Consider the following 27,652-nt stretch of genomic DNA (forward strand, 5'->3'; position numbering starts at 1 on the left):
ATAAAATATTAAAAAAAAATAAAATAAAATGCATTTGGCCTTGTACATGGATTTTCTTCCTTCCTCAAGAAACACGTTAGAGATATCCTTTAGGGACTGCTGAAATGTGATAACCACTTGATCTAAACTTTGGGCTCAAATAAATACTAAACTTGTTTATATAGAGAGCAATGAACTTTAAAGTAATTGGGGAAGGCAAAAGAACTGCTATATATAAGTTCAGTAATAGAATCAGACTTTCACTTCCAGGCAAAATGGAGTAACAAGGATCAGATTGTTCTTTCCCCCTACCTAAAGCAACAGAAAGTGGACAAAATATAAGTAATTTACAAGACATTGAATATCAGGTGATAAAGAACAATGATCACTGAAAACAAGTGAGTTGAGCCCTACTCTTGCACCAGCATTTGGCCTTCAGAGAGTTTCTAGGGTATGACACAGAGAGGCATAGCCCAGCTGATTCTCTGAGCTGAGAGCACTAAATGTAGATGGCTAGGGTCCAGAGAATACAGTACCAGTTATGTGATAGCTGCACAGAGGGAAAACTCTGGAGTTTGGAGGGCAAAAATGAGGACTCAGCTGAGTACTGGTCACTACATGTGTGAGAAAACTACACGAGACTCAAACTGCACTCGAAAGGAGTGGAAATTATAGTGCCTGGCACTCAACATAGGATGAAAATAGTACCTATTCCCATCAGGCATACTGGAAACCTAAACAATCACAGTGCCTTAAGTAGAGTATACAGAAGAGTCTTACCTGAGTACTGGAAAATATTTAGCCTTAAACTGAACAGTGGTCCAGTCACACCTAACAAATCTCAGAAGACCCAAAAAGATCAGTGTCTCCAGGTAATTTAAGTACAAACAAAGCTCAAGAACAAACAAAGCTCAAGAATATTCATAGCAATACAATGCCATCCAGTGCCCAAAAAGTGCCCATGTTAGACATCCAATAAGAAATAACAGGCTATGATCAACAAAAGCCAACCCTGAACTGACACAGATGTTAAAATTAGGAAACAAGGACATTAAAATAGGCACAGGATGACTGTATTCTGTATGTACAAAAAGTTTAGAGACATAGAACATACTTAAAAATACCAAATCTAACTTCCAGAGAGGGATACTACCATGTAGGACATGAAGTACATACTAGATGGAATTAAGGCATGTTAGATATTGCCTTAAAGAAAAATTAAATTGAAGACATGACAATAGAAACTATCTAAAATTAAATCCAAAAAAAATTTAAGCTGGAAGAACATCAGTGAGCAATGAGATAATATCAAGTGGCCAAACAGGCATAACTGTAGTCCCTCCCACAAGGCAGGGAGATTAAAGAAATAATGGCCTAAAATTTTCCAGATTTGATAAAAAGCTATAAATATACAAATCCAAGAAGCTCAACAAATCCACAGCTCAAGAAACAAGATTATACCAAAAAGCACATGATAATCAACCCCCCCCAACACATAACACAAAATCAAAACACTGATAAAGAGGAATTCTTAAAAGCAACCAGATTTTTTAAAGGGGCATGTTAAAATAGTGAAGGATAATAATTTGTCACCAAGCAAAAATATCTTTCAAAAATAAAAACAAAATATTTTTCATGCATTCAAAAGCTTTAGGGATTCAACATCAGCCAGTTTACATTTCAAGAAATGTTAAGGAAGAAGTGCTTCAACCAGGTGCAAATATAGATCTACACAAAATGATGAAGAATACAGGAAGTGATAACTATAAAGTTGTTAGAAATGCAGTTTTTTGTTGTTTTTTTTTTTTTTTTTATTAAACTCTCTGAAAGACACCGGACCATTATTGTGGGTTAAATTCTGTCCTGTTCCTCCTTGGAAAGATATGTGGAGTCCTAACTTTCAGTGTGTTACTTTATTTGGAGATATGGTCTTTACAGAGATAATCAAGTTAAAATGAGGTTATTAGGGTGGGGCCTAATTCAGTATGATTGTAATATTATAAAAAGAAATTCTGGCTTAGAAACACACATACAGGGAAAATGTCATGTGAAGGCAGAGGGGTGATGGTTCTAGCAAGCCAAAGAACACAAAGATTGCCAACAACCAGTAGCTAGAATAAAGGCATGAACAGATTTTCCTTCACAGCCCTCAAAATGACCAACCCTTTAGACACCTTGATCTCAGACTTTTGGCCTTTAGAACTGTAACAAAATACATTTCTGTTAAGCCATCCAGTTTGCAGTATTTTGTTACAGTGGCTTTGGAAACTAATACATCCATTTAAATAAGAATAATACAGAGTATAGTTTGTAAGTTTTTTTAAAAAAAAGTCCAACAATAATAGCACAAAGGATGAAATTAGAGAAGGAAAATATACTATTTTAAGGTTTTTATATTGAAGTGGTGAAATACTTGAAGGTAGATTATTAAAGATGTATACATTAAATCCTAAAGCAATCACTGAAATAAAAGAGTTAAAGCTAATAAGCCAATGGGGTGATAAGATAAAATCATAAATTTATTTAATTCAAAAAATGGAAGAAAGAGATCAGAGGCTATAATGAAGAGGGGACAAAGTAAAAAGGAATTACAGATCTGAACCTTAGTGTTAAATAAAATCTTAAAATAAATAAATAAATAATTAATTAATAAACCTTAGTGTATCAATAATTACATTAAATAGGCTGCAAACTTCATCTCCTGGCTGTGGCCAAGGGAGCATGTATTCCTTCTGTGGCACTGTAATAGTCAGTTTCCCCCAAAAGGAGCTCATACCCCCTGTCTAGCATTTCAGTTTTTGCAACTGCTGCCAGGTACATCTCTGCATCCTTGGCTCTGGTGGCCAGTAAGTCTTACACTTATGGGTCCCACAGAACTGTAATCAGTGAAGAAAATTCCTTAACAGGAGGCATCAGACCAAGGAGCTCTGTCTTACAGTGAAGGAAAATTATTAGGTAATCATCACAACTACAGCCTGAGTGGCAGACTTCTAATTAAACACATATCTTGGGGCTGACTGTAATCCTTTCCAGAGATTTTTGTGGGTGGGCCCTATCTTGGAGCTCACTCTCTGCTGTGCTCCCAAGTGCCAGTGTCTCCTGGAGGGGAGCTGTACATGCATCTGGTGCCATAGTTTGTGTAGATGGGTTCGGGGAACACCCCTTGGTCACCTGGCTCTCAGGGCTGGGATGGGGAGTGGAGGGCTAGCATTCGTGGATCCCATGGGACAGTGGCACTTGGAGAGATTGTTCTGAGCAGACTAGAAGGCTACCACCCCCAGGGCACTGCACAGACAGCAGACTGAGGCATACTGCCCGGTCTTTCTGTGAAGGAGGCATCTTTGCTTGGTCTCGTTGGCTTTAGAGACCTCCTTCAGGCTTGGCACACATTAGTGTCATACAAATCTGCTCTCACGGCACATAGGCTGAGGACACCATCTTGCATTTTCCATCTGCCTTGCTCCATCTTATTACTATCACCCAGGAAAGACCCTATACACTTGCCTGGAGCCCTGATTGCTTTGCCACACCGGGGATACCTTCAGATGGCCTGCTTCTCAGTAGAGGCTTACACTTGTCCCACAGGACTGTAATATACTTACATACTTTTAAAAGCTGAAGCCTGGAGGTCTGGCTTCCAGTCAGCCTAAGTCTAGGTGCTGACATCATCCCCTACAAGGACACTGACAGGTCTTGGCATATTCTCAACTACTGGAAGCTATTAAAAATGTAATAGGCTGCTTGGACAAGCATAAAGGTTTGAAAGACAACCAAGAACTGAGACAGAGTTGAATAACAAGTTTAATCTCCTACATGAGGCCAGTCCTTCAAAACTGGAAGAGGCTGTGGTGTCATCTGCTATATAGAAACCAACACAGAGAGTCAAAATGAAGAGAGGAATATGTTCCAAATGGAAAGAAAAATAAATAAATAAAACTTCCAGGGGAAAAATATTAATGAAATAGAGGTAAGTAATTTACTTACTAAAGAATTCAAAGTAATGGTCATGAAGATACTTACAGAAGTGGAGAGAATAATGAATTAACACAGTGAGAACTTCAACAAAGAGATAGAAAATAGGAGAAGGTACCACGTATAACTCACAGAGCTGAAAAATATAACTAAACTGAAAAGTACATTAGAGGCATTCAACATGAGACTAGAAACAGCAGAAGCATCAATGTGAAGACAACACAGCAGCAAAAAAAGGAATGGAAAATGGAGAAAATAGTAAAAGCAGCAAGCAAAACACAACTTACTGCATACATATGAACTCCCATAAATCTCTAGGCAGATTTCTCAACAGAAACTTTGCAGGCCAGAGGGTATACCACTTTATGTTCAAAAGGCTGAAAGAAAAGATACTGCCATCCAAGAATACTCTACTTGGCCAAGTTATTCAGAAGTGAAGGAGACACTATAAAACACTGATGAAAGAAAAATGAAGGTGACACAAAGAAATGGAAAGATATTCCATGCTCATGAATCGGGAGAATATTTTTAAAATTCTGTACTACCTAAAGCAGTCTACAGATTTAATGCAGTCCTTATGAAAATACCAATAGCATTTTTCACAGAACTAGAACAAACCTAAAATGTGTATGGAACCACAGAAGACCCCAGATAGCCAAAGCCGTCTTGAAAAATAGACGAGGTATCACAATTCCAGATTTCCAAGTTAAAATACAAAGCTGTGGTAATCGAACAGTGGAGTACTGACATAAATATAGACACATGGATCGTTGGAATGGAATAGAAAACCTAGAAATAAACCCACAATTATATGGTCAATCTTCAACAAAGGAAGAATTTATATATAATAGGAAAAAGAGACTCCTCCACAAATGGTCTTGGGAAAACTGGGCAGCTACATGCAAAAGAATGAAACTGGACCACTTTCTCACACCATCTACAAAATTAAATTCAAAACAGATTCAAGATCTAAATGCAAGACCTGAAACCATAAAAACCCTAGAAAAGAGGAGGTAGTCATTTCCTTGACATGGGCCATAACAACATTTTTCTAGGTAACTCTCCTAAGGCCGGGGGAGAAAAAAGCAAAAAATAAACTATTGGGACTACATCAAAATAAAGTTTCTGCACAGTAAAAGAAATGATCAACAAAAAGACAAACTACTGAATGGTAGAAGATATTTGCAACTGACATATCTATTAAAGGCTTAGTACCCAAAATATATAAAGAACTTACACAGTTCAACACCAAAACCACAAATATTCTTATTTAAAAATGGGCAGAAGACATGAATAGACATTTCTCTAAAGAAGACATCAGATGGCTAATAGGCACACGAAAAGATACTCAATATCACTCATCAGGGAAAGGCAAATCAAAACTACAACGAGATATCACCTCACACCTGACAGAATGGCTAAAGTCAAGAAGAAAAGAAACAACAAGGGTAGGCAAGGATGTGGAGAAAAAGGAACCATCATGCAGATGGGAATGTAAACTCGTACAGTTACTGTGGAAGACATTATGGAGGTTCCTCAAAAAACTTAAAAATAGAACTGCCCTACAATCCAGCAATCACACTACTGGATATTTACCCAAAAAATACACAACCACTAATTCAAACAGCTACATACATCTCTGTTTATAGCAGCATTATTTACAATTAGTTAAACTATGGCAGCATACAAAGTGTCCATCAATAGATGAATGGATAAAGAATAAGTGATAGATAGATAGATATGCAATGAAATACTCTTCAGGGGGTTCCTGGGTGGCTCAGTTGGTTAAAGCATCTGATACTTGATCTCAGCTCAGGTCTTGATCTTAATGTCATGAGTTCAAGCCCCACGTTGGGCTCCACACTGGGTGTGGAACCTACTTATGAGAGAGAGAGATAACCAAAGAGGGAAAGAATCTGTACACAGAAAACTATAAAATACTCATGAAAGAAATTGAGGAAGACACAAAGAAATGGAAAAATGTTCCATGCTCATGGATTGGAAGAACAAATATTGTGAAATGTCTGTGCTACCTAAAGCCATCTACACAGTTAATGCAATCCCTATCAAAATACCATCAATTTTTTCAAAGAAATGGAACAAATAATCCTAAAATATATATGAAACCATAAAAGACCCCAAATAGCAAGAGGAATGTTGAAAAAGAAAGCCAAAGTTGGTGGCATCACAATTCCAGACTTCAAGCTCTATTACAAAGCTGTCATCATCAATACAGTATGGTACTGGCACAGAAACAGACATGCAGATCAATGGAACAGAATAGAGAGCCCAGAAATTAGACCTTCAACTCTATGGTCAGTTAATCTTCAACGAAGCAGGAAAGAATATCCAATGGAAAAAAGACCGTCTCTTCCCACAAATGGTGTTGGGAAAATTGGACAGCCATATGCAGAAAGATGAAACTGGACCATTTCCGTATACTACACACAAAAATAGACTCAAAATGGATGAAGGGCCTCAATGTGAGAAAGGAATTCATCAAAATCCTAGAGGAGAACACAGGCAGCAACCTCTTCGACCTCAGCCCCAGCAACTTCTTCCTAGAAACATCACCAAAGGCAAGGGAAGCAAGGGCAAAAATGATGAACTATTGGGACTTCATCGAGATCAAAAGCTTTTGCACAGCCAAGGAAGCAGTCAACAAAACCAAAAGACAACTGACAGAATGGGAGAAGATATTTGCAAATGACATTATCAGATAAAGGGCTAGTATCCAAAATCTACAAAGAACTTACCAAACTCAACACCCAAAGAACAAATAACCCAATCAGGAAATGGGCAGAGGACATGAACAGACATTTCTGCAAAGAAGACATCCAGATGGCCAACAGACACATAAAAAGTGCTCCACATCACTCGGCATCAGGGAAATACAAATCAAAACCACAGTGAGATACCACCTCACCCCAGTCAGAATGGCTAAAATTAACAAGTCAGGAAATGACAGATGTTGGTAGGGATACAGAGAAAGGGGAACCCTCCTACACTGTTGGTGGGAATGCACCCTGGTGTGGCCACTCTAGAAAACAGCATGGAGGTTCCTCAAAAAGTTGAAAATAGAAGTACCCTACAACCCAGTAATCACACTAAAGTATTTACCCTAAAGATACAAATGTAGTGATCCGAAGGGGCACGTGCACCCGAATGTTTATAGCAACAATGTCCACAATAGCCAAACTATGGAAAGAAACTAGATGTCCATCAACAGATGCATGGATAAAGAAGTAGTAGTATATAATATATAATACTATGCAGCCATCAAAAGAAATGAAATCTTGCCATTTGCAACAATGTGGGTGGAACTAGAGGACATTATGCTAAGCAGAATAAGCCACCCAGAGAAAGACAATTATCATATGATCTCTCTGATATGAGGAATTTGAGAGGGTGGAGGATTGTGGGGGTTTATGGTGGGTAGGGAAAGAAAAAATGAAACAAGATGGGATCGGGAGGGAAACAAATCATAAGAGACTCTTAATCTCATGAAACAAACTAAGGGTTGCTGGGAGGAGAGTGGTGTGGAGAGGATGGTTGGGTTATGGATATTGGGGAGGTTATGTGCTGTGCTGAGTGATGTGAAATGTGTAAGCTTGATGATTCACGACCTGTACCCCTGGGGCAAATAATACATTATATGTTAATAAAAATAAAAAAATAAAACTACACAGGGAAAATAAGAGAGAAAAGACATTCAGCCATAAAAAGAAACAAAATCTATCTGTAACAACATGGATGAAGCTGGAGAGTATAATATAAGGCAAAGTGAAATAACTTAGAGAAGACAAATACTGTTTGATCTCATACATGGCATTTAAACAAAACAAATGAGCAAATGGGAAAAAGAGAGAGAGGCAAACCAAGAAATAGACTCTTAACTATAGAGAAAAAAACTGATAATTATCAGAGGGGAGGTGGGTCAACAGTCCAAGAGACAATGGGGATTAAAGAGTGCACCTATCAGGGTAAGAAAATCATTTTGGGCATAACTGAGGAAATTTGGGTATGTATTGCTTTCCAGCAGTAAATGACTTAGACATGACTTTAAAAAAAAAGGGGGGGGGGGGTTGCGGGAGAGAGTTTCCAGACAAGCAGAAGCTAAAGGATTTCATCACCACTTAACTGGCCATAGGAGACATGTGAAAGGAACTTCTTTAAGCTGAAAATAGAAGGCACTAGTTAGTATTAAGAAAAAATAGGAAAGAATACATCTCATTGGAAAGGTTTATATATGGTAAATATAGTGGATTAATCACTTTAAAGTATGAAAATTAAAAGACAAAAGTAGCGAAAATAAGTGTGGTTATAATAGTTAAAGGACACAGAAGATTAAAAGAACATGTGATGTAAAATATAAACGTAAAATAAAAAACAAAACGTATGATAGTTGTCTTTTTCCAATTGACTTATTTCACTAAGCATGATACCCTCTAGTTCCATTCACGTTGTCGCAAATGGCAAGATTTCATTTCTTTTGAGGGTTGCATAGTATTCCATTGTGTATATATACCACTTCTTCTTTATCCATTCATCTGTTGATGGACATCTAGGTTCTTTCCATAGTTTGGCTATTGTAGACATTGCTACTATAAACATTCGGGTGCACATGCCCCTTCGGATCACTACGTTTGTATCTTTAGGGTAAATACCCAGTAGTGCAATTGCTGGGTCATAGGGTAGTTCTAGTTTCAACATTTTGAGGAACCTCCACGCTGTTTTCCAGAGTGGTTACACCAGCTTGCATTCCCACCAACAGTGTAGGAGGGTTCCCCTGATATAGGATATGGAGATGCAACATGGGGGGTTAGGGGGATTGGAGAAGAATAAATGAAACAAGATGGGATTGGGAGGGAGACAAACCATAAGTGACTCTTATTCACACAAAACAAACTGGGGGTTGCTGGGGGGAGGTGGGGTTGGGAGAGGGGGAGGGGGGTTATGGACATTGGGGAGGGTATGTGCTATGGTGAGTGCTGTGAAGTGTGTAAACCTGGCGATTCACAGAGCTGTACCCCTGGGGATAAAAATACATTCTATGTTTATAAAAAATAAGAAATAAAACAAAAAAAAAAAAACGTAAAATACAGGGATGGATAATAATGTTAAGCATTACAGTGTGAACAGTTTAAGTTGTTATCAACTTAAAATAGAGTATTAGAGATCTGAGTTGTTATATCTAAGCCTCATAGTGACCACAAAGCAGAAATTTATAGTAAATACACAGAAGGAGACAGGAATATAAGCATACCACTAATAAAGTCATCAAACCACTAAGGGAGAGAGTAAGAAAAAGGAACAAAGTGGAACTACGAAAACAATCAGAAAATAATTATCAAAATAGAAATAAGCATGTATCTCTCAATAATTAAATATAAATGCATTAATTTCTTTAGTAAAGAAAAAAGTTTGTTGAATGGATAAAATAAACAAGACTCATCTATAGGCTAAATTTAGCCTGTAGACTAAATTTAGATGTAAGGGGAAACATAAAGGGCTGGAAAAAGATGTTCTATGCAAATGAAATGCAAAGGGAAGCTGGAATCACTATACTTTTATCAGACAACAGACTTTAAAGCAAAAGCTAATAAGAGTCAGAGAATGTTATCAAAAATGATAAACGGGTCAATCCAATGGGAAAATATAACACATATTGTAAATATGTGTTCAACATAAGAGCATCTATATAAGGGAAATATATATTTAGATCAAAAGGGAGAAATAGCAATACAATAATAGTAGGGGACTTTAGTACTCCACTTACGTCAACAGATAGCTCACTGGCCTTAAGTAACACATTAGACCTGATGGACTTAAGACATATTTGCAGAACACTTCATTCAAAACAACAGAATGCACCTTTGCTTAAGAAGACAGATAATATGTCTTAGAAATACTTGTATTTTATTATATTTAAAAGGATTAAAATCATATCAACCACCTTTTCCAACCATGGTGGTATGAAAGGAAACAATTACATAAAACTAGAAAATTTACACATGTGGAGATTAAACATGCTATTAAACAACTGGTAGGTCAAAGAAGAAATCAAGAGAGAAAAATAATTTGAGACCAATGAAAATAGAAATGGAACACACCAAAATTTATGGGATGCAGGAAAAGCAATTGTAAGAAGTTCATAGCCATAAATGCCTACCTCAAGAAACAAGAAAAGATTCAAACAACCTAACTGTACACCTCATGGAACTTGGTAAAGTACAAAAAAAGTCCAAAGATAGAAAGAGGGAAATGAAGATCAGAGCAGACATAAATGACATAAATGAAATAGAGACTAAAAAGACAAATAGAAAAGATTAGTGAAAGTAAAAGCTGCTTTTTGGAAAAACTTAACAAACCTTTAGGTATACTCACCAAAAAAAAAAAAAAAAAAGTTCAAATAAAATCCAAAATGAAACGAGATGTTACAACTGATACCATAGACATACAAAGGATTATAAGAGACTGTGATAAACAATCATATGCTAACAAACTGGACAATCTATAAGAAATGAATAAATTCCTAGAAACATACAACCTACCAAGACTGAATTAAGATGAAATAGAACATCTGAACAGACTGGCTCCTACTAAGTGTGTTGAATCAGTAATCAAAAACCTTCCAACATGAAAGACCTCAATGTGAGACAGGAATCCATCAAAATCCTAGAGGACAACATAGGCATCCTCTTTGGCTGCAGCAACTTCTTGCTACACACGTCTTTAAAGCCAAGAAACAAAAGCAAAAATGAACTATTGGTTCTTGATCAAGATAAAAATCTTTTGCACAGCAAAGGAAACACTCAACAGAATGAGAAGAGAACCCACAGAATGGGAGAAGATATTTGCAAATGACATATCAGATAAAAGACTAGTATCCAAAATCTATAAAGAACTTCTCAAACTCAACACCCAAAGAACAAATAATCCAATCAAGAAATGGGCAGAAGACATGAACAGACATTTCTCCAAAGAAGATATACAAACAGCCAACAAATACATGAAAAAATGTTCAATATCACTAGTTATCAGGGAAATACATATCAAAACTGTGATGACGGGTGCCTGGGTGACTCAGTGGGTTGAGCCGCTGCCTTCGGCTCAGGTCATGATCTCAGGGTCCTGGGATCGAGTCCTGCATCGGGCTCTCTGCTCAGCAGGGGGCCTGCTTCCCTCTCTCTCTCTCTGCCTGCCTCTCTGCCTACTTGTGATCTCTCTCTGTCAAGTAAATAAATAAAATCTTTAAAAAAAAAAAAACTGTGATGAGGAACCCCCTCATGCCAGTCAGAATGGCTAAAATTAACAAGTTAGGAAACAACAGATGTTGGCAAGGATGTGGAGAAAGGGGAACCTTTTTAAAATGTTGGTGGGAATGCAAATTGGTGCAGCCACTCTGGAAAACAGTATGAAGTTTCCTCAAAAAGTCAGAAATAGGGCTCCCCTACGACCCAGTAATTGCTCTCCTAGATACTCTTCCAAAGGATACAAACATAGTGGTTTGAAGTGTTTATAGCAGCAGTGGCTACAGTAGCCAAACCATGAGAAGAGCTTAGATGTCCATCAACAGGTGAATGGATAAAGGAGATATGGTATAAACAATGGAATATTACTTAGCCATCAAAAAGGATGAAATCTTGCCATTTACAATGATGTGGATGGAACTAGAGGGTATTATGCTAAGTAAAATAAGTCAGAGAAAGACAAATATCATATGCTTTCACTCATGTGGAATTTAAGAAATAAAACAGATGAACATGGGGGAAGAGAAGGTAAAATAAGATGAAATCAGAGAGGGAGACAACCCATAAGAGACTCTTAACTAGGAAACAAACTGAGGGTTGCTGAAAAGGATGTGGTTGGGAGGATAGGGTAACTGGGTGATGGATATTAAGGACAATACTTGATATAATAATGAGCAGTGGGTGTTCTGTGCAACTGATGAATCACTAAATTCTACCTCTGAAACTAGTAATAGTTACGTTATAACTGTATGTTAATTTTAAATTTTTAAAAATGAATGCTGAAAACAAAAACCTTCCAACAAACAAAAATCCTCTTCAAACTCTTCCAAAAAATAAGAGGAGAAAACTCTTCCAAACTCATTTTATAAGAAAAGTATAGATAGATTTTTTGAAGTTGAGAAATGTTCCCTCTATCCCTATACTTTGAAGTGTTTTAATCAGGAAAGGATGCTGTATCTTGTCAAATGCTTTTTCTGCATCAGTTGAGAGGACCATGTGGTTCTTCTCTCTTCTCTTACTGATTTGTTCTGTCACATTGATTAATTTGCAAATGTTGAACCACCCTTGCATCCCATGGATAAATCCCACGTGTTCATGGTGGATAATCTTTTTAATGTACTGTTGGATCCTGTTAGCTAGGATCTTGTTGAGAATCTTGGCATCCATATTCATCAGGGATATTGGCCTGAAATTCTCCTTTTTGATGGGGTCTTTTCCTGGTTTGGGGATCAAGGTAATGCTGGCTTCACAGAAAGAGTCTGGAAGATTTCCTTCTGTTTCTATTTTTTTGAAGCAGCTTCAGGAGAATCGGTGTTATTTCTTCTTTGAATGTTTGGTAGAATTCTCCAGGGACTCTGTCAGGTCCTGGGCTCTTGTTTTTTGGGAGGTTTTTGATCACTACTTCAGTCTCGTTACTGATACCAAAACCAGACAAGGATTCCACAAGAAAAGAAAAGAAAAATTACGGAAACAGTGTCCCTAACACATAGATACAAAAATCCCCAACAAAATATAAGCAAACTGAATTCAGTAGTACATTAAAAGAATGTATCAAGTGGGATTTATTCCAAGGATGCAAGGATGGTTTAACATCCACAGAATCAATATGACACACCTTAGTAACAAAGTAAAGGATAAAAATCATTTCCTTTTGATAGATGTGGAAAAGGATTTAATAAAATACAACGTCACTTATGATAAAACTCTCAACAAAGTGGTTAGGGAGAGAACGTATCTCAACATAGCAGAAAGGCTAAGTATGACCAGCCCACAGCTAACATCATGTTCAACTGTGAAAAGCTTTTCAGTTTTTCTGCTAAGATCAGGAACAAGACAAGGATACCCACTCTTTCCACTTTTATTCAGTAGAGGGTAAGTACTGCCAAGGCAATTAAGCCAGAAAAGAGGCATCCAAATTGGAAAGAAAGAAGTAAAGCTGGCACTATTTAGAGATAACATATACTATATATAAAAATCCTAAAGATTAAAATCTGGAAACTCTTAGAATAAAGAAATCCAGTAAAGTTGCAAGATAAAAATATCAACACATTGTATTTTTATACACTAATAGTAAAATATAAAAAAAAAATTAAGAAAACAGTTCCATTTATAAATGTGTCAAACAGAATAAAGTATCAAGGAATAAATCTGACCAAGGAGGTGAAAGACTTGTATATTGAAAACTACAATAATAAAAGAAACTGAATATATAAATCTGTGCTCATAGATTCAAAGAACGTTGTTTAATATCATACTACCCAAACCAATTCACAGATTCAGTGCAATCCCTATCACAATTGCAGTATCATTTTTCACAGAAGCAGAACAGTTTTAAAATTTAATTGGAATCATCAGAGACCCCCAAATAGTGAAAATGGTCTTGGGAAAGAAGAAACTGGAGGCATTACACTACCTGATTTCAAAGTATGTGATGATTAAATCTCTAGGATCCTGGTATTACAATCTACACATAGAACAAATAGAATAGAGGGCCTGGAAATAAACCCATGTATATATGGTCAATTAATTTATAACAAAGGAGCAGAGAATATACAGAGGGAAGAGGTCAGTCTCTTCAATAAATGGTGCTGAGAAAATTGGACATCACGTGCAAAGGAATGACATGGAACCATTACACACCAAAACTAAAAATGGATTAAGGACTTGAACATGGATCGGAAGCCATAAAACTCCTCTGAGAAAACTTGGGTGTCATCATCTAGATTATCAGTCATGGTGATATTTTAAATCTGATTACCAAAACCAAAGGTAACAAATGCAAAAATAAACAAATGAGACTACATCAAACTAAAAAGCTTCTGCAAAGGAAACCAGTAACAGCATGAAAAGGCAACCTACAGAATGGAGGAAAGTATCTGCAAATCATTTTACAATAGATAAGAGAGTACTATCTAAAATATATTTTAAAACTCACAATTAATAGCAAAGAATAAACTGTCAATAGATAGATTTTATTAAACAGTTAATACCTGACTTAAAATACGTATTAAAGTCAACTTACATGATGGGAACTACCACAATGAAGTGAATATACAGCACTGCATAATTTGCTGAATGTTACAACTTCATGGAAATGATTCAGAATAAATATCCTAGCAGCACAATAGAGTCAGGAAAAAAAGCAATATTAGGCATCAAGATTGGAAAGAACCGAAACTGTCTTTATTCATATATGACATTGATCATCCATTAGATTATTCCTTGGAATCTACAGAGAAGCTACTAGAATAAATGAGTTTTGCAGGGTTGCAAGATAGGAGATCAATATACAAGAGTCAACTGGTATAGATGACATATAGATATAGATATAGATGCAAAAGTGTGGATGAATCTCAAAATAATTGTATTGCGTGGAAGAAGCCAGGCAAATCAAGAATTATTCTGTCTTACTCCATTCATACAAAATTTTATGAAATACAAACTAAATCTGGGGTGCCTGAGTGGCTCAGTGGGTTAAGCCACTGCCTTCAGCTCGGGTCATGGTCTCAGGGTCCTGGGATCGAGCCCCAAGTCGGGTTCTTTGCTCAGCGGGGAGCCTGCTTCTCTCTCTCTGGCTGCCTCTCTGCCTACTTGTGATCTTTCTCTGTCAAGTAAATAAAATCTTTAAAAAATATATATGGAGGGGAGGCGAACCATAAGAGACTATGGACTCTGAAAAACAACCTGAGGGTTTTGAAGGGTCAGGGGTGGGAGGTTGGGGGAACAGGTGGTGGGTAATGGGGAGGGCACGTTTTGCATGGAGCACTGGGTGTTGTGCAAAAAGAATGAATACTGTTACGCTGAAAAAATAAATAAAATGGATAAACGGGGTAAAAAAAAAAAATATATATATATATATATAAACTAAATCTGTAATGATAGAAATCACATGAACAATTGCCTGGTAGCCAGGAAGAACAAGAAGGGTACCAGGAAGGGATTATAAAGGCTCAGGGAGGAAGCTTTTGAGGGTGTTAGATTTATTCATTAAATTGATTGTCGTTTCATGGTTTCGTGAATGTTTTATGACAAAACTTATCAATGAGTACCCTTTAAATATACTTGTGTGTCAGTTATCCTTGTTTGTACATCAGTATACTGAAGTAAAGTTAATCTTAAGAGGAAAAAAAGGTGGGGGTGCCTAGGTGGCTCCAACTCTTGGTTTTGGTTAGGTCATGGATTATAAGATCCAGCCCTGTGTTGGGCTCCCTGCTCAGGGAAAGTCTGCTTGATGATTCTCTCCCTCTGCCCCTCCTCCCATTTGGCATGCACTCTCACACCCTCCAATCATTTAAAAAAGAAAAAAAAAAAAAAATGGAGGGAGGGGAAGCAATGGGAAGAAGAAAAACATCTTTCTTTTTTCGTTTTATGTGTTACTTTCTCTAATAGATAGTCCACATAATTATGTGCTCAGCTTGTCTACCTACTAGCAAGAATGAGGGAGTAAAGTATTAGTCCATATCATTGTTAGTTAATAACTATTATATTAAAAAAACACTAATTTTTATCTAATTTTAAAACTTTTATTCTGGATGTTTAATAGAATAAATGTAATACTAAAATTATTTTTAAGATGATTCGAGCTAATGGTTTAAAGACATTTTTCATGACCTTGAAAGTTTTGGTGCTCTGCTTTTACAAATGTATAATGCCTCTTTCATTATCCTTTTTGATTCATCTTTATTTAATAGTATTTCTTGTTTAAAGTTTTTATATTGGTCTTTGTTAACTGTAAATGTTGAAGTGAAAGTAAATATGACTAAGTTTAGATAAATCTTTCTGATAAACTCTTATCCAAATTCAGTTTCAAATTGTTAGGCAGAAATACTTATTTTTTTAATGAGAAGTAGAAATTCTCTAGGCTTGATTATAATCTCTTTGAAATTTTATTGAGTAGAAGTTTAGTTTGAATGTCTTTGCAAGTGGAATCACGTAGAAGGGAAAAATTAAGAATTAAAGCTTGGATAATGTAGAAATGCTGTGACACAGTGTGGTGTAAAATCTGTGTAAGAGGGTGGAAGTGATCTTCAGATTCTGAATATGCTTTGTTTTTCCCTTTCTGCAGAGTGTATATAAATGTGACTTCCTGAACTTGCAGCTTCAGCAGCCACTCCAGCTTGCACAGGATGCTATAGATGCCTTTTTGAAGCAGCTGAAAAACCCTATTGATTCTCTTCCTGGAGAACTTTTCCATGTGGTGGTTTTCTCTCTCCTCCTCTCTTATTTTCCATCGCCTTACCAACGATGGATTTGCTGCAAGAAAGCCCATGAACTGTTAGTGTTAAATGGTTTATTGCTTATCATCACACCTGATTCCTCCCATCAGAACCGTCATGCTATGATGATGAAAAGCTGGAAGATTGCTATAGAATCCCTGGGCTTTAAACGTTTCAAGTATTCAAAATTTTCACATATGCATTTGATGGCATTTAGAAAAATCTCCCTAAAAACCACAAGTGACTTGGTTAGTAGGAACTACCCAGGGATGTTATATATTCCTCAAGATTTCAACAGTGTAGAAGAGGAGGAATATTCTAACCCTTCCTGCTACGTTCGATCAGATCTGGAAGATGAACAATTAGCGTATGGTTTCACAGAGCTCCCTGATGCTCCATATGACTCAGATTCTGGAGAAAGTCAAGCCAGCTCTATTCCTTTCTATGAGCTAGAAGATCCCATATTACTTTTAAGTTAATATCAAAGCAAAAGGCCCTTTCAGTCCAGACTTCTAAACTAATTCCTTACACTAATCAGAAATACTAACATGAACTCAGTACTTAAAACCTGGTTTGCATAGAAGAAATGCAAAGGTTTACAGAGTTTGCTATTTTTTTCTACTTCTGGATTTTAAAATTTATTCTTATATAGAAAGCTTAAAGTTTCATGCAGAGTGACTCCTGTCATAGCAGAAACCACTGTTACTTTAGCATTTAGCACTAAGATACTATAGAAAGGTACCTTTTTCTTTAGTGCTATTGTGAAAATGAAGCGTAACTTGCTATGTATTTTTCTTTTTTAATCTTTTCAGTGTTGACTTTAAACCATTGCAATGAGGAAGATATGTAGAAAGCGGTAGCTTGCACTTTGATTACTCACAAGTTAAATGTGACAGAGATAGATTGGTTTAGTTGTTTTGTGATGCACTTATTCTCTTTTCTAGCTAAATTGTTATCTGTTACAGAAAGCGATTTTCTGTTCAGTTTTGCCTGGTGATCCAGCTTTTTCTCAACTTTCTGGAATTGATTTTTTTTTTTTTTTCTTTTTTGCTCATTTGGCAGCATCAGACATTTGGGGAAAGATTTCCCCCAAGTATGTATTCTAATTTCATTAGTACAGTACAATAAACACCATTGCCAAAGTAGAATGTTCATATCTTTCATACTGATTTAGGCCTTGGTGTTAAGTATATTTAACTGTGAGAGTTCACTCTACCTTTATAAAATTTAGGTTTCATTTACAAAATTTTCTATTTAAGCAAGGAACAATACTCGATCCTGACCTGAAACACCTTTGTGAAAGGGTTTGCACTTGTAAGAGTTTATGTTCTGTCTAGACCAACCTTATTAGGGTTCTCACCTTTCCATTAAGGAGGTGTGCTGCACTACAAGTCTGGAATTATATAGAAAAATTTTAAATTAACCCTCTGCTAGCAATATCAAAATGGTTTTGACCTTTCAGTATTCTAGTTTCTATCAAAATTCTAGCATAAAATTTTCTTTGAATATATAAACCATTAGTTGGCTGTGGGAATTTTCCCTTTCCACATTGATAAATGACTTTCTGTGTTTCTGAATCAGAAGCAAATGATTAAGGAGAAAAATATGTCCAAACAAGACAAGATTAGTTTAAATAGCTATGAACATTTGGTCCACATTGTCTTGTCAGCCAGCAATTGTCATGTAAACTGTCGTTTTTAAGAGTGCCACTGTGTGGATTTTTTTTTTTTCAAGTGGTTATTACATTAAAATTACCTCATACTGAGGTTTTTGCACTGAAGTATCACAGTTTCAGAATCCATGGTTAATGTTATGTGTGTGCGTGTGCGTGTGTGTGTATGTTCTTCAAAGAAACTTGCATTTTCGATAGTTGATCCTAAATTTCATAAACTGCACTTCTTTACTCTGGTAAAATTGATGTTTTTGTGCTTATTGTGAGTTGCTGTAGTTAACTTTGAATGTCAGACTTTATTTAGAAATACAAAATTACCCTTTAAGATATCAATATTTGGGTATATATACCTGATATTTCAAATTAAATTTCATGTTCTAAATTAATGAAAGTAACAGGATTGTAATTAACCTAAAAAGTCAGTTGTATGAATGCAATAAATATTGGTTGCTCAAATATGCCAAAAGTAACTAGAAATGTTTCATTTACTTTCAATAGCTTCAGAGCCCTTAATAATTAAGATTTGACTTTTCTTTCCAATTAAGCACTATAGGTCCCATCTTTATCTCCCCCAAAAGAAGAGAAAGAAATCCACTCTATTCAGGTAACACAAAACTGTGTTCACTATGTTTTGGTAGTACCTCTTTTACCCATATTGCCCATTTCCTTTGATTTGGCTAAATATGATCTTAAGGGCAAAAAAATATATATATATCTAATTAAAGTGCTTTGAAAGTAAATGAAAACCAGGCTTTTGAGAGGGTGGTGTAAGTATGACCTTGGAGTCAGCCTTTGTGTTACAGCTAACATGTTGGTGCTATAAATTTTTCTGATTGTTTACAGATGTTGATTCTGCTTATGCTCCAAAGTGTGCATGATGTATTTTAAGTAGTACTTTAAAGAAAAGTCTCTTTATAAAACCTACTCCCACTTAGTATAAATTTGTTTGGATTTATAAATGTCATTTGTTACTGTAAATTCAGCTTCAAATTAGGTTGGTACAGGATTTAAACTAATACATATTCCACCAAAGCCAGTTCAACATTTATGTGTTAAAATATAAACAGTCCTGTGGCTTGGTGCCAGAAGATACATGTAATGACAAGAGAAGTTAACAGAGCCTTTTAATACTGAATGGGTACTCTTGAGAATGATTTCATATAGATATAAATGAGTTTTAAGTGGTCTCCTGTCTCACAACAGGATTCTCCAAAATAATTTGGAGTTTCAGAAATAAATGATCATTTGATTAGATTCTTCAGGATCATGACTTGATAAAAAATGGTTTATATCATAGTTGCCAAATGGTGGGAGATGGCATATCTGAAAATGTATGTTTGTGTTTGTTGTATTTTTTCACATTTTGTGAACAAAGCACATTTATTAAAAATTTTAAATTTTCTAATATTCATTGTCTGTTACTTAAAACCTGAAAGTACTATGCTCTTTGACTTCTATACTAAGTGATTCAAAATTGGGAAGCAGTTTAGAATTCGAATGACCTCCAGAATTTTCAAGCTAGGTTCACCTAATCAAATTCCTTAATTTCAGGAATCGATGCACAAAATACAGTTTCCAAGTGACTATGATATTGTAATGTATTGTCATGCTGTTTATCAAAGAACCAGGGACAACAGCCTTCCTAAATTCTGGTTCATTGTAGGTCTTCTCCTTTCCTTGAAAGTTACTTTCATCAAAGATAGTTAAGTGTATTAGTTATTTTATGGCAGCAGATGGCTTTCTCATGATGTCAAACAGTTCTTAATCCACTGAACGAATGTTGGAATTTTAACCATATACGGTATGCTGGGAAACATTAGGATTGGGGTGGTCATAGTCCCCTGCTTTCATGGAGCTGATGATCTAACAGAAAAGACAAGCATCCTATATAGAGTTAACATCTCTATCTAGGAATGATTGCCTACTGATCCTTAAACCTTTGCCCCTGCTCAAGTCCCTTAATTTGTTTACCAAAAATGAAACAGAATCCAAAAACTTTTAAAGACAACTGTTCAACAAATTACAAACACATCATCTCTCTAGAAAAGTGCAAGCTACAAACCAATTCTCTGATTGTAAAAGGTGGGTAAAAAAAAAGGGGAGGAAACCAAGCTGTCACTCCATATTCCCCACATTTTTCTGAGCAGAGTGCTAGAATGATATTCCTCTTCAAGAGTCCACACACTAATATTTGGTTCCGTTTTGGTGTTACAAGTTGTTAGGCAATAGCAAAGGTGGAAAACAAATTTTTCTTACTTAAACATTTATTATAAAGAACGTATTTTAAAAATTTGATTTTTCCAAAAAAACCTGAATTGCAGTAATCTCCATAATGGCTCACAAAAATTTCATGTCCATGATCCACCGCCAACAAAAAGTTCCCCAAGATTAGTGGTAGCCTATAATACACAACACTCCATAAACAAAGAAGCTGCAACAGCTAACGATTTCATTAAGGACCTCTAAATATTATAAAAGGAGGGAAGTATTGGGTTTTCTAAACCCTATTTTTCTTATTAGAGAAATTCACATCCAAAAATTGGAAGACTTTATCTTGAACTTAGATCTAAATGTTTTATCATCCTAAATTTAAGAATGAGTTTAGTTTAGTATGCATTTTTCAACTAAGAATCTTGTTACATCAAGCACTGTTGAGTGCTAACTTTTGGTCAACTTCAGCAGTGTTCAAATTAATTTGAATTTTTTTAACCATAACACTTGTCCAATTAATAGAAAGCTATTCTATTTTTACCATATAAAATATTTCTGATTAATGTTCCTGCATGATTTTAGTACTCAGAAATATTGACAACTACTTAATATCAGAGGTTTTAATGATTTCTAAAATTGGGTCCATCAGCAGTCCAAAATGGTATCTATTGTTTTTTAAATGAAAATTTAAGTAATTTTAATATTTTTAAAATTTCAAAAAATTTTCCAAAATGAAAAGGCTATGAAGCAAATTTATTCATATTACTGGATTAGAATGCCCGTGTAAACCATAAAAATGGTATGGAGCATTGCTCAAAATATAAAACAATGCCAATAGTTTTTGAAACTCTTTAAAGAGAAAAGTCAGGAGAATATACTTGCATACATTTATTGCATATATGTCTCACTTACTAAAGGCGGTCACAATCAAGTAAATCATTCAGTGGTGTCCTGATAACATTCTGTTGGCCTTTGAGCTGGCATGGGGAAAACAGATACCAGAAGAAAATGATTTGTGGGCACAGAGATATTCTATATGAAGCTATTGTAGAATCCACATTTAAGCCCTTTGTAATTGTTCCCTACACCTACAAATCTTTCTTAACAGCTAATTAATGCTAGGCTTCAGCTAGGCCTATTGCCCTGTACCTAAGACAAAGGATACAATATGGCCCTGGCCAGTATTAGTTTAGTTCTTCAAACTCTTGTTCTGTACCACATCCTTTTTGGATGAGAGAATTTGCTGACACAGGTTAAATAAATGTAGAGAGGATAAAGTCAACAACAGCAACAACAAACCGTCTCCTAATTAACACAGGCCTTTTCACTAGGAAGCCAAGAACTATCACATTTCCCAAAGCCAAGCATGGATGAACCAACCATTCCCTGAAAATAAGGTAGATGGGCAATTGCTGGCAAGAAGAGAGGCAGGCAGACCAAATTCCTAGAGCCTCCCTGCAAAAAGAAATGCTGAAGGAAACAGACCTAAGACAGAGGGACTACGGCTTCACTGTAAAAACACAGATTTGTTTTCTAAACTCACTGAAGCATTAGCACCGATTAATGTCCTAGAGAGGTTGCTATGCAAACAGTAAGGACCTGGGAATTTTAAAGAAGAAATCAATGATCAAGAGGAAATAGGATCATTTGGAGGTTGGGTAACCGGAAGTATTACCAAGACAGGGGGGACCCCAGTGGCATGGAGAATGGTGCCAGTTGGAATTAAAAGCGTTAGGATGTCATAAATCATCTCTTTAGTCTTGCCTGTGACTGGACACATAAAAACTGCTAATATCAATTTTATACTTCAAGAAGTCAAAACAAGTCCGTTTAATGAACAAATGTTTTTCTCGCTAAAAGCTCTCGAATGTGAAGAGGCAACACCATTTTAACATCCTTGGTGTAGAGATAGTATTACAGACAAATATAGGGGGATAATAATCATCTATAGATTAGGTTCACTTTCCAAAGAATGTGAAGCATGAAATTCAGAAGAGAGCAAGCATAGATATTTTAATGGGTCATTTTAGATTATATACAGTATTACTTAAGAAATAAACTTGGAGTTGTTTTTGAGTAGTGACGAATTTTCACAACTAGCCCTCATGGTCCCTAAACAGTCATGAGGATTATTTGTGAAATAGGTAATTCAAGTTAGGAATACAGTTTGTGGCAATGTTTAAAAGCAAAGTTGTTTTGACCATTCACTCAATCTGACTCATAAGTTGAGATCAAATTACTGCACTATTACACTGGACTAGGTCCTATAAGGAATGGATGTGTGTTGTGCTTTTCAGGGCTGACAATATAAATTTTTTTTAAAAAAATGTATTAGCTTTAATATGAGGCAACAAAAACTTTAAAATTGCAGAATACCATACTGCGCTGCAGCATCTGGTGGTACATAATGAAATCTGTTCACATGACCTTTGGCATTATGTTATGTTCATCACCAATCTAGATGCAATTTACTCAAACATGGATAGCCCTCATCATCCAAGTGCCAAATGTCAACAAGCCTGTGTCCACCTTTGTACTAGCTAGTCCTTCTGCCTAGATTTTCTTCCTCTTACCTTGGATTTGTAGTAGTTCATTTTTGTTATCCAGGTCTTAACTTACATGTCACCTCCTAGGGCATGCTTCCCAGTCCACATTATCAAGTAGTCTTCACATCACTGTAAATTCTCTGCATAACCAATTACCTGATGTTTATCTTTTTCCTTATCTATATGTGTGGCCCAGGCCCTCATCTATTCTGTACCTTCAGCCTAGCAAAGTGCCTTGCAACAAAGCAGGTGATCGATAAGTATAAATAAATTTATATATTTATTATAAATAAATTCAGCTTACCTTATAAAATCCAACTGAGAGGACACAGGACCATGGCTATTTAGTTTATGAATCTTGGTGGGTGGTCCAGTTTTGTTTATTAATACATTCTCAAAATTAGGATATAGGTCAATTTATACTCTAGAAAAGTCTGAATTGGTTTGTAGAAAATGTCACTTAGGTCAATATTAAGTGATTTGGAGCCATAGAATTTTTCTCTCCTATACTTACTCCTGCCCATTTAAATTTGTTCTATCTTAATCTCAGGTCATACTTTCTCACCACGTCTCTATCAATGCTATCCAATCCCTACCTCCCTCTCATTGAATAAAGAATTGAAGCTTGTACACAATCATTAGCTTTGCTACATCTAAGGAAGATTCAGCTAGTTGACCTCTGTGGTTCCACAAGAGAAGTAGTGCTCCAGCAGCTTTTTTAATTCATGTAAGTGATACAGTATGCCAACCACTTTGCAGATAGGTTTCTACCACTAAACACTGAAATTTGGGGCAAATTTCTTCATAAGACCTGTTTCTTAATCCACAAAATTCACTTACAGGGTTACTCTGATAACTTTACCAAGTTTCTGTAAAGCAAATAACACACTCTTGTCACATAGTATGATCAGCACACAGTTTCTATTATTTATTTTAGCAAATAGCCATTAATAGTCCTCTTCCTCTTTTCTTAGTCCTAACTATTCTGTGCCTTCCATGCGCATTGACCATCTTATCTCCACCATCCACCACCAATTCAAAATCTAATATCCACTCCTCAGAATCTTCTGAGCAATTAAATAGTTGGCATTCAATGTTCTTATCTTCAATTTTCTCCCCTATGACATAATTTCCTCCCAGAAAATGACATAAAAGATACCCAATCCACTACAACCGACCCTGCAAGATTTCAATGGAAACTACAAAACAAACCTCAACATAAGATTTTGTCTCTTTATAATAAGAATTCATAAAGATGGGTAACCACTTCCTCAGTATGTTTGATTCAACTATCCATTAGTCATCAAAGAGTTTCCATAAATATAAAGGACAGCGGTAAATATGAGGTAGTTGTTGGTTCACAACCCTCTCAAGAGCTTCCTGGAAGTAATCTGAAACAGGCCCTGAATGTGAAGGGCAGGTAGAGACCAAAGAAAGAGGCCACGCCAGTCTGGTAGGTGGCAGTTTTAATAAGCAAAGGGAACTTATTACACGAGGTTTATCCTGGGCAGCAGCAAGACGAATGGATCCCTGCACCTGCTCACGAAATCTTAGGAGCTTATAAAAAGGCCTTAACTGGATTCAGTCATGCCTATCGTTCAGGTGTTCTCAACACCACATCATTATCTCAAGGCTATGTCCTTGGAGCAGCCTGTGGGAATGGGAAAGGCAAGCAGAATGCCCATTCCAAGAAAAAGGGAAGGTATGAGGAGTCTCCAATCCCCCAGATCCAGCTCATAGATCAACTGGCAGTCACATCTTTTTGGTAACCTTTCCCAACAGTAGTATAACCAAGTTATGTAAGAGTAGGAAGAGATTAGGGTTATTTCATCATTAAGTGGGAAGAAAACCCTTGAAACATAGTTCGGTTTCTAAAGGACTGACTTCTCTAGGTCCACAAAAGCCACAAAAGTCCACATCCACTATTTCTTTTATTACATTCCAAGTGATGAATAAAACCCTATCCATGGGAATACTTGTCTGAATCCACCAACTAATGTACGGCACTACAGAAGCCTTGAACAGATGGGAGAATTACCTAAAAGCCTAGAAAATTACAAGACCAACAGAGAAGACACATTTTTGAAAAACACTGTTCAGTTCTAAGTAAAGTCCTTTCGACAGTCATGATAATAACAAGCATCACTTATTAAGCAAATATTAGGCATTAGATATTATGCTAAGCACTCTACAAACAATGCCTCGTTTTCATTTTCTCAACAAGCCTACAAAGTACTATTATCACTAGGGTACTGGTGAGGACAGTAGGTCTCTGAAATGTTCAGCAACTGTCTTAAGTTACAGAGTTAGAAAAGTAGCTCAGCCACTATACAACTTGAGTCTGACTGCAAAGCTTCTGCTCATTCACCACATTACCAGAGGGAGTTGCCTAATCAACGTGGGCTGCCTGAATGAGTACATGTATTTGAAACTAGTTTCATAAACAATGGGCACAAAATTGAATAAAACAGGCATATATTAAGTGTTTGCATTTCACTGTGCCAGGCATTCTTTTACATACTAAGTTCTGATACCCAGATAAATCAGATTATGCCTTCAAGAAGTTTCCTTCCATCTAATAAGACAAAACATATTCATGAAAAGTATAACATAGAAAAAGGGATGTCACAAAGAAATTGAAAAGGGAATCAAATATTTTCTCCTTTAAAAAGGTATGAGAGGGGTGCCTAGGGGGCTCACTTGGTTGAGCACCCAAATCGTGATTTCAGCTCAGGTCATGATCTCATGGGTCGTGAGCCCTGCAGCAGGCTTCCTGCTCAGTGGGGAGTTCGCTTGAGGATCCTCTCCCTCTGTGCCCCCTCAAATAAATAAATGTTTTTTAAAGCATAAAAGCCATAATATTACAAGTAAATTTTATCAAAGTTCTGTGAGGTTTTTTTCCCCTAAAATCTGTTCTAAAGCATTGAAAAAAAATCATAAAGAAAAAGGGCACTTTGAACTATAACATTCAAATTCAGAGAGCACAAATATAAAATTACAAGAGATACTAATTTTCTATTGCTGCTGTAACAAATTGCCACAGACTGATTGGCTTAAAAAAAAAAAAAAAACATTATCTTACAGTTTTGTAGGTAAGAACTCTGACATGGGTCTCACTGGAGTAAAGTCAAGGTGTTCTGTTCCCTCTGGAGGTTCCAAGGAAGAATCCATTTCCAGCTGGAGTCTACGTGAATTCCTGGGCTCATAGCTCTCTTCTTGCATCTTTAGAACCAGCAATATCAGGTCAAGTCCTGCTCATATCATAGCTCTGAACCTCCTTCCACCATCAGCTTTCCTCTCTCCGAATCTAACTGCAGCTGGAAAAGGTTTTCCCCTCGTGATTAGACTGGGCCAATGAGAATAATCCAGGATAATCACCCTATCAGAAGGTCTTTAACCTGAAACACTTGTGCAAAGTTCCTTTACCAAGTGAAGTTGTCTATTCACGGGGTCCCATGAAACGGAAAATCTTTGGAAGGCCATTTTTCCGCCAAGCTCACAGGCCATTTCAGCTATCGCTATGAATGCAAAACTAGTAAATAAAACACTGAGGAGAAAAACAATTAAAAGTCGTATATTGACACAATTCAGTAATATCAAAGAGAACTCTTTTTCTTCCAAGAATGAAGTCAGGCAAGGAATAATGTAAGTCACTCTATCCACTAATTAAAGGGGAAAAAAAACAAAACCCATGGTCATCTGGATCCTGAGAAAAGCATTTATTAAATCCAATACCCCTTCATAAGTAAGCTTTTAGAATAATAGAAGAAAGTCTTCTAACATCACAAAAGAATCTACAAGAAACCTATAGGAAACCTTATAATGAAGAAACACTAGAAACCTTTCATTAAGGGCAAAAAGAATAACAATAATGTATGCACCATGTTGCACCATGACTATTCAATGTATAGATTTGATGAAGTAAAATGTTTGCAAACTTTACATATTCACTGAAGCATAGATGTAATAACAAAAAACTGAGAAGTCTAAAAACCTTCAAAGGAAAAAATAGTTAACATGAAACTTAGTACATTCATCCCATACAGTTGTTGAAAAAAAATTTTAGGGGCCCCTCGGTGGCTCAGCTGGTTAAGCATCTGCCTTCAGCTCAGGTTATGAACCTGGGGTCCTAGAATTGAGCACCACCTCGGGCTCCCTGCTCAGTGGGGAACGTGCTTCCGCCTCTGTCCCTCCTCTCCCTGCTCATGTGCGCGCTCTCTCTCTCTCTCTCTCTGCCTATAAATAAATAAATAATATCTTTCAAATAATAAATAAAATCTTTCAAAAAATTCTTTTTGAACCAAGCCCCACAGGGATCTCTGTGCCCTATCTTGAGAACATCTCCAAGATAATTGCTAAAAACAGACAAAAAAACAAGTTGAATTAACAGCAGAAGAAACACGACCACACCAAAAACAAAATTACAAATTTGTATAAGAACTCCTATTGACACCTGGAAAGAGGATTAAATCAATGACTCACAAAACTTAGTACGATTAGGAATGACCACGTGGCAGCTTCCTAGGTGACATTTCCCTGAGACTGTGATTCAGTAGGTCTGGGCTAATGCAAAGACACCTCCATCTTTAACAAGCTCCCACGTGATTTCAGTTGGAGAGCCTATGGCCCGCACCTTGAGAAATCCCGACTCAGAAACAGTTTATCGAAGTAATACTATTTACCTGCAGGCTCCTGAGTGGCTCTGGCAAAGGACTGAAGGGGAACTTCTAAACCACACTACGCTGTATGGTTTAAGTTGTTTAGATGGTGTAAATTGTATAGTTTGTACATTTTTTCTTGAGC

General features: G+C 36.4%; 1 protein-coding gene across 1 annotated transcript in view; it reads left to right on the forward strand.

Moving 5' to 3' along the window:
- The window catches only part of BMT2 (base methyltransferase of 25S rRNA 2 homolog), a 96,573-nt gene extending 77,085 nt beyond the window's left edge, over window positions 1-19,488 (forward strand). The window contains exon 5 of the mRNA XM_046021613.1: window positions 16,270-19,488. Coding sequence (XP_045877569.1) covers window positions 16,270-16,899 — 630 coding nt within the window. The 3' untranslated portion in view covers window positions 16,900-19,488. The remainder of the gene's footprint in view (window positions 1-16,269) is intronic.
- Window positions 19,489-27,652: the final 8,164 nt, after the last annotated feature.

The sequence above is a fragment of the Meles meles genome, chromosome 10 (genome assembly GCF_922984935.1).
Source record: "Meles meles chromosome 10, mMelMel3.1 paternal haplotype, whole genome shotgun sequence".
Classification (NCBI taxonomy): domain Eukaryota; kingdom Metazoa; phylum Chordata; class Mammalia; order Carnivora; family Mustelidae; genus Meles; species Meles meles.